This window comes from Microtus ochrogaster, chromosome 2 (genome assembly GCF_000317375.1).
Source record: "Microtus ochrogaster isolate Prairie Vole_2 chromosome 2, MicOch1.0, whole genome shotgun sequence".
In the NCBI taxonomy this organism is placed as follows: Eukaryota; Metazoa; Chordata; class Mammalia; order Rodentia; family Cricetidae; genus Microtus; species Microtus ochrogaster.
The window spans coordinates 2,002,683-2,010,226 of NC_022010.1; the positions used below are offsets into that span (position 1 = coordinate 2,002,683).

The window sequence follows — 7,544 nt, forward strand, 5'->3', positions numbered from 1 at the left end:
TGTAGAGGAGGGAGGGGCGGGCAGGAATGTCTTGGGAGCACAGGTGTAGAGGACGGGGAGCAAGCAGGAGTGTCTGGGAGCACGGGTGTAGAGGACGGGGAGCAAGCAGGAGTGTCTTGCACACAGCTCTCCCCTCGGCGGCCTTGTTTCCCTTTCAGTAGCCTGCAGTGGTGTTCAGCTTCCCACTCTGAGGTAGTGAGGTCATGCAGCCAGAGACTGCAGGCAGGGCTGAGAGCTGCCCTGCTGCTGGCTCAGCTCCTAGCTAAGGCGGCATGGGCACTCTTGCCAGCGTTTGTCTTCTGCAGCACATCACAGCCTGGGGTGGGGGTGGGGGGCAGGAACCCCACATTTCCTTCCTAGACCCCACCTCACATGGTGACTTAGTGCTCCTTCACAGAGTACACTTGAAATCCAAACTGGTGGTGGATGGAGCTTTTTGAGTAGCCATCCCTTCCTGGAGCAGTGAACTGAGCTCTAGAGTCTGGACCCACACTGGCGATAGAGTTGCTATGGTAACAGCCTTGCTGTGGTTGGCAGGAAGAACAGTTGCTAGAGGGCAAATGGTGTTCTGGGGCTCAACTTGTTTTTCTTCTTAAATCCACATTATTCTGAGGCATCTCATTGGCATGCATGTCCTGTGGCCCTCTACCGAGGAGCCGGTCACCTTGGAGCGCAGGACAGGCTGCTGGGCGGCTTCTCTCTAAGCCACCTGACTTTCCTGTCTCTTTCTACAGCCCCTGCCCACAGCCCAGAGTTGAGACTTTTTACATGTATCCTCATTTAGCACAACTGTGGGTGGCTGTGTCCACCTCTGCTTTAGGACAGCAAAGGGTCCTGGCTGTGGCTTCATTCAGGGCAGCTCTGTGCCTTGGCTTCCCCAGTTCTTACTGTGCTGAGCTTCAGGACTCTTCATTCCGAAGGCCTGGTATTTAGATGCAGCAGAATAGATAGAATGCCACTCTGAAGAACCCAGCACAGACTGCCTGTGGAGAGGCGGTCTACACAATTATATGTTAAGCTGGCTTACTGTATTAGCCAAGCTGAGGGTGGTCCTGTCCTGAGGGAAGAGCCTTGCGAGGTGTGGAGGCCTCATGCAGCTCTGTTGATTCCTACTGTCTCTTCCCTACTTGCCTGTCTCAGGCTGCTCTGCTCTTGCCAGTAGGTTGACAGAGGAGAGAAGAGTGCTCAGCCTTCTGCAGCCTCTACTATGTGGAAGCATTTGTCAAGGTCAACCACAGTGTTATGACCACAGCCTTCAGCTTTCCTGTAAAGCAGGGCTGGTGCTATTAGGCCCAGGAAATGGGATACAGGGTATGGGAGGCAAACGCTAGTGGTGTTGTCTAGACTAGGGAGTTGCTAACTTTGAACACTGTGCTGGTTTAAGAAGATGAACTTGACCCAGACCCCAAGTCTGGTTTATAGGAGAGGTTTGTTACCATCTTAAATAGAACAGACTTGAGTAGGAAATGTTCACCTGATCTCTCTGTAGCTTTCCTGCTGTTTTCTGGAAGGCAGACATAGTCTCTGCAGTGTGGTCCCACAGGCTGGAGGTGCACAGCTCTCTGAAAGGCTCTGTCCACACAGACCTCCTCAGGAGGCAGGGCTATGGGGTGATCAGGTTCCGGAGCCTGGGAGCTGTGCAGTCAAAGGGAAGTGCAGGAGGCCCCCACTAGGGGGCAGCTTAGTGTCCCTGAGCCTGGTTTTCAGCTCTTCCTAGGATATTCCCTTGGGCCTTCAGTTCCAGGGGGCCTGTGAATTACTGCTTCATTAGGCCATGCACGGGGGCATCAGGGTTGGGATGGGTAGGAGGCAAGACCTGCTTGAAGTCAGGTGGGAGCGCTTGGTGAGATATCCAGTGGAAAAGCTCCCAATCTCGGCCATGTGGGCTACACACACTGCTCCCCAGCCCACAGATCCACCATCTACCGTCAGCTCTAGTGCGGACTGAAGTCAGAGCCCTGTGTCTCCTCGGGCCACTCTGAGATCAGTGAGCTTTTTGTTCATGGATTCAGAAGGTAGACGTTTTCAACTTTGCAAACTTCCCAGCCTTGTGTGGTTCTAAACCAGGCAGTGTATGAATGGTGTGGTGTGCTGTGGCTTTGTGTAGCCACCTCCTGCACTTCTCACAAGTACAGACAAGTGCTGTGACAGACACAAACCGTCCTCAGTTGTCAGGCTGCACAAAAACAGGTTGCCTGGATTTAACTAGGCCCCTGCATCTATGACAACACTTAGTCATTAGAGAAGTCTCCTCCATATTATACCACACATCTTGTGATGGTTTATGGTTAAGCAACTCTGTCTTGACTACAAGCTAGGCAGAAAAATTTGGAAGTAGAGCCTAATACATTTAGAGAGAATAGGATTTAGTTGGCCTACTCTCTGGTCCAGTTTTCCCTGTTTCTTGTTAACAGCTTGAGGGGTGGCTATTATCAAGTCCCTAAGATCCAGAAGGTGTAGTGCAGCTACAAGGCGAGCTCCCCTGGGTGCCCCAGTGCCCCCCTCCTCCACTGCAGGGTGAGCTCCCCTGGGTGCCCCAGTGCCCCCCTCCTCCACTGCAGGGTGAGCTCCCCTGGGTGCCCCAGTACCCCCCTCCTCCAGCCGCAGGGTGAGCTCCCCTTTGTGCCCCAGTGCCCCCCTCCTCCAGCCGCAGGGTGAGCTCCCCTGGGTGCCCCAGTGCCCCCCTCCTCCAGCCGCAGGGTGAGCTCCCCCGGGTGCCCCAGGGTCATCCCACCCTGTCACCCCCAATTTTGAAGCTTAGGCTCGTTTGTGTCTGCTGACCCTGTGTTGTAAGTGTCCTGACAGTCAGAGCAAGGTGGGTCTGCATGCACCTGCTTTCCACAGCTGTACATTCAGGGGAAGCCAGTGGTTGAAGTGCCTGGCACTGGCTGTGTTTATCCATTGGCTCATTCGAGGGGATTTGTTCACACACTACTTATCTGTTGAAGCTCCTGATTCCTACGGCCTCTCAGAGCCACTGAGTACAGGCCACTGGACAGCATTGTTCGTTCCTTGTAGACGGTGCATATTCTTCATGGGAGTGATTAACCCAAGAGGACTTCACTCAGGCCACGTTGGGAAACTGGGAACATAGAAGGCCACCAATAGTGTTAAAACAGACAGTGTCAGAGCTGCAGAGACGGCCTAGGGGGTTGGAGCACTTGCTGTTCCTCCAGAGAACCAGAGTTCACATCCTATCAGGCAGCTCACAACTACCCAGAACTCCAACCCTGGCCATCTGATGCTGTCTTCTGAACTCTGCACACATAAGGCAGATAAATTGAAAATAAGCAAATATTTAAATAAAATATATAGTCCCCTGGGGGCTTCTGGGAAGCCACAGCTAGGCAGCCACCACTGGGTATCATGGGTAATTTTTCTTTTCTTTTTTTCCTTTTGTTTCTTCTTCCTCCTTTTTCTTTTCTTCCTTTCTTCCACCCATGATGACCTCAAATTTGTGGTCCTCCTACGTCAGCCTCCTGAGTGCTGGGGTTCTGGGTTAGTACTGCCATGCCTCCTGACTCTTCTTAAATTAGAACCTGCTCACTTTATCCTCACACAGTATGATGCTTAATTTCCAGATATCAGACCATGGGTTTAGAGAGGTGACTTAGCAGCTAAGAGCACTTAGTTCTTGTTCAGGGAACCTGAGTTCAGTACTAGCACCCACACTGGACAGCTCACAATTGCCTCTATACTTGTCACACAGAGGGTGTGACACCCTCCTCTGAGTTCCACATGCATGCACATAACACCGCATGCACAGATAGATACACACAAGAAGGAAAGTATATGCATATATGAACATAAGGGGCTGGGGATGGTGTACACCTGTAGTCCCAGAACCCAGGAGGCAGAGGCAGGAGGCTTCCCACAAGTTTGAGGCTAGCCTGGTCTCCATAGTGAGTTCTAGGCCAGTCGGGGCTGCATAGGGAAGCCCTGCCTCAAAAGGAGCATGTGAGTCGAACTTGATGCTCCACCAGAGACAATGGCTATTTTTGCTAGGTCTAGTGACCACTGAGGCATTGTCTAGGTGCTTCTTAACTGAGTCTGCCAGCCTGTGACCCACTCCTGGCCCCTCTGCAGTACCATAGCAGCCTGGCATCCCTGAATGGGCTGGAAGTCCACCTGAAGGAGACACTACCCCGAGACGAGGCTAGCCTCACAAGCAGCACGTACAACTTCATGCATTATGACCGAATCCAGAGCGTGCTCACAGGTAAGCTACAGGTACAGGGAGCCCAGCTCCACATGGGCAGAGGGAGAACCCAGCCCCAGTCATGGCAATGCTGCAGCCCACAACCCGCTGGCCACAGCTGGAGCACAGCCACCAAGCTCGCTGGCAAACACTCATTTGCTCCTTTTCTTGTTTGCTGTTCCCACTCGGGAGTTTCAACATCTGTGGTAAGGTCAGCCCAGAATAGGAGCTGCTGGGGCTGGCAGTGGGGCTGGCAGTGGGGCTGGCAGTGGGGCTGGCAGTGGGCTGTTTGTCTCCAGGCCTCTCATCCACACTCGGCCTTTAGCCTCACTGCTCCCATGTCCAGGACTTGGCCCAAGGAGTTGGGGAGGGCTGCCATTCACCACCTCTGTCTCCTTCTGCCAGCCAACCTGCCTCTAGTGGCTTCTCCCCAGGACCGCCGCTTTCTGCAGGCCGTCAACCTCATGCACTCGGACTTTGCCCAGCTGCCTGCGCTATACGAGATGACTGTCAGGTGAGCTTCTCAGCCCCTCACAGCAGTGTCACCGTCCTCATCACAGGCTAAATATGGTTAGTCCCTCTGGAGGCCATCCTCCCAATGCCTTCCCTGCTCTAAATATGCCGGTCACAAGAGTGGCAAAGCCCTAAGTCCTCACTGTCAGAGAGCACAGGGCTGCACTATTCCTGAGGGTCGGCCAGACAACACTATAGGCTTCTAAATACAAACAAAATGGTCGGTAAAAACACAGTCACTGCAGTAATCTCAGAATCAGACATTTCTCTGATGCCCAGCAACACCAGAGCCAGCCTGTGTCTCCGTGTGTGGGGGAGCTCTGAGCCACTGCTGCTTTAGTTCTTACTCTCCATGACTGATAACAGACGACACAGGTTCCATTTCCTTTCCCTTGTCATACTAACTCATCTTCCAGGTGACTGTCCCTGAAACTGGATGCTTAAACAGCTGTGTTCTTTTTCTCCATGTTTTCTGAAGCTACTTTTGGAGAGTTGGGCATGTTCGAGGGCTAGAGGAAGAGCTTCCCCACCCCTCCGTCAGCCTGCCGACTGTCGGAATGGCTGTGCAGACACACTTTTCCTTTCTCTTATAGTAAGAAATGTGAGCATATGTGGGAACGGTGCTGTCCTAGGTCACAGTCTCACGAAGCCAACGGCCAGGGTTTGACTGCAGGCCTCCGTGACTCTGAGGTGTATGCTCTTTCCCCATAGGTTTCACTAGCTGGGCCAAGACTGTGGGTCGGGACTCAGTAGGAGCACACAGAGCCTTGGGGATGAAATTCCCATGTCCCGTCACTTGACCACACTGATACCAGCTGTCTGTTGTCCTGGTGTCATCTGCTGCTGATAGCACAGTCTGTCCTTTTCATCTGGCAGCCACCACTCTGGGACCTGGGTGTGCTGGGTGTGTGGCTGTTGAGGGGAGGAGGCAGCAAACAGATGCTGACATCTGTTCCCCTGCTGGTGGCCACTGTGCTTCACCTTCCTAGAGCTGACAGCGTTCAGTGTGGGTAGAGCCCAAGGCATGCTGGGTGGGTTCACACCACAGTGATGGGCACAGTTCCTTGGCATATGCTAAGGAGTGCACACAGACTCTGCAGGACTCTGTAATAAAGCCAGGGGCTCCCTGCTTGCCAGTAGGAGGGCTGGCATTGCCACACAAGTGTGACTGCAAGGTTTTCTCACCAAGCCATACTCCCTTCAGCTTTGAGAGGAGCCTGCCAGAGAAATGCCTCACAAGAGCAAGACCTGGAGCTTCCTCCTCATCCAGCAGGAGACAGCTGAGGGAAGGAGCCTTAGCAGCCCCTGACCCTGCATACTAGAATCAGGGAAACTTAGGCTTGTTAGAGACTAAGGCCTCCAGATAAGAAGAATGTGGGGGCTAAGGAGGTTGGGTGGGTCTGTTAACAGGTAAGAGTTTCTCCCTGGTCCTGTGCTCCCCTGATAGACAGTTTAAGCTGAAGCTTACTTAGCAAAGTAGAGAAATTGGGGCACTGGCCTGAAAGCAGGGGAGCACCATAGTGGGGACCGGTTTTGGGTCTTTTAAAGTGTATGTGTATGTCTGTGTGTTTATGCACCGGTGTGTGATGTGTGCATATGTTCACACCACAGTGTGCACGTGCAGGTCAAAGGACAACTTGTGAGGTTCCAGGTGGAACTGAGGCTGTCAAGCGTCCCTCTAGCCCTGAATGCTGGATTTTTAAGGAATCCTTATGAATATTTATGAGATTGGTGGCATATTCATGGGGTAAAGTAACCCTTTTTCTTCTCAAATTACCCTGTTAGGGTATTTGTTCCCCAGTCTTGGGGAAAGAGCACAGCGGGTGGGGGATTAAGCCAGCAGCGCAAATGGTGCTGATGTGGAGGGCACACACCCCTGGGTGGTGTGCCTGTGCAGTGTTGGAGAACATCCCGCTGTCTCCGTGTCTGAGGGCAAATGGTGTTGATGTGGAGGGTGCAGACCCTTGGGTGGTGTGCCTGTGCGGTGTTGGAGAGTGTCCCGCTGTCTCCTCTCTGAGGGGTGTGGCTTCAAGGATGTGGAGCAGATGAGCAGCATGCTGTCAGGAGCCCAGCTACCAAGATGCAATTGCGGTTTCCTAGGTTACCTCACACCCACCTTCTCAAATACCCATTACAGATCCTCCTTTGTGCCAATCTTTGTCCCTCTGTTAACCTATGGGTCCAGGTTTCCTGCTTTCTGTCCCTGCCACTCCTCTGTCACCTTACAAGCACCTTACAGCCACCGTCCTAAGCCCAGGCTCCTTGCTGGTAGGTGGGATATTCCCTCCTGCCATGGTGAGTCAGGGACATGAGCAGGACTCACTCCGCTGCCATTCTGCTGGCAGCAGCTTCAGTGGCCATTTGTTCGGTAACTCCAGATCCTGGCTACAGCTACCTCAGGCCCACCATCCCAGCCCCTGAGAGCTGAAAAGACAGGACAGTTGTTACCTGGGCCTGCAGCAGGCATTGGGGTGCTGGAGTAGCCAGCCAGGGCCTCACACTGTCACCCCTGAGCTGTTGTCTTCTTTCCTCCCCAATAGGAACGCCTCCACAGCTGTGTATGCCTGCTGCAACCCAGCCCAGGAAACCTACTTTCAGCAGCTGGCGCCCACTGCTCGCAGCTCTGGCTTCCCGAACCCTCAGGATTGTGCCTTCAGCCTTGCAGGCAAAGCCAAGCGGAAACTGCTAAAGCACGGCATAAACCTGCTGTGAGCTGTGCACAGCCCGTGTCACCTGGACTGGGCGGCAGCCCCTCCAGACTGTGTCCACAGTGCTAAGGGTTGAGAAGGACCTGAGCTATGCACAGCCGTGTGTCACCTGGGCTGGGCGGCAG

The 7,544-nt window shown here is 53.5% G+C and overlaps 1 protein-coding gene across 7 annotated transcripts in view; it reads left to right on the top strand.

The window, feature by feature from the left end:
• Positions 1-7,439, top strand: part of Hps4 (HPS4, biogenesis of lysosomal organelles complex 3 subunit 2) — a 32,138-nt gene extending 24,699 nt beyond the window's left edge. For all 7 annotated transcript variants that reach the window (XM_013349336.2, XM_026784099.1, XM_026784084.1 and 4 more), the window contains 3 exons: positions 4,087-4,219; positions 4,604-4,712; positions 7,252-7,439. In XM_013349336.2, coding sequence (XP_013204790.1) covers positions 4,087-4,219; positions 4,604-4,712; positions 7,252-7,423 — 414 coding nt within the window. In that variant the 3' untranslated portion in view covers positions 7,424-7,439. The remainder of the gene's footprint in view (positions 1-4,086; positions 4,220-4,603; positions 4,713-7,251) is intronic.
• Positions 7,440-7,544: the final 105 nt, after the last annotated feature.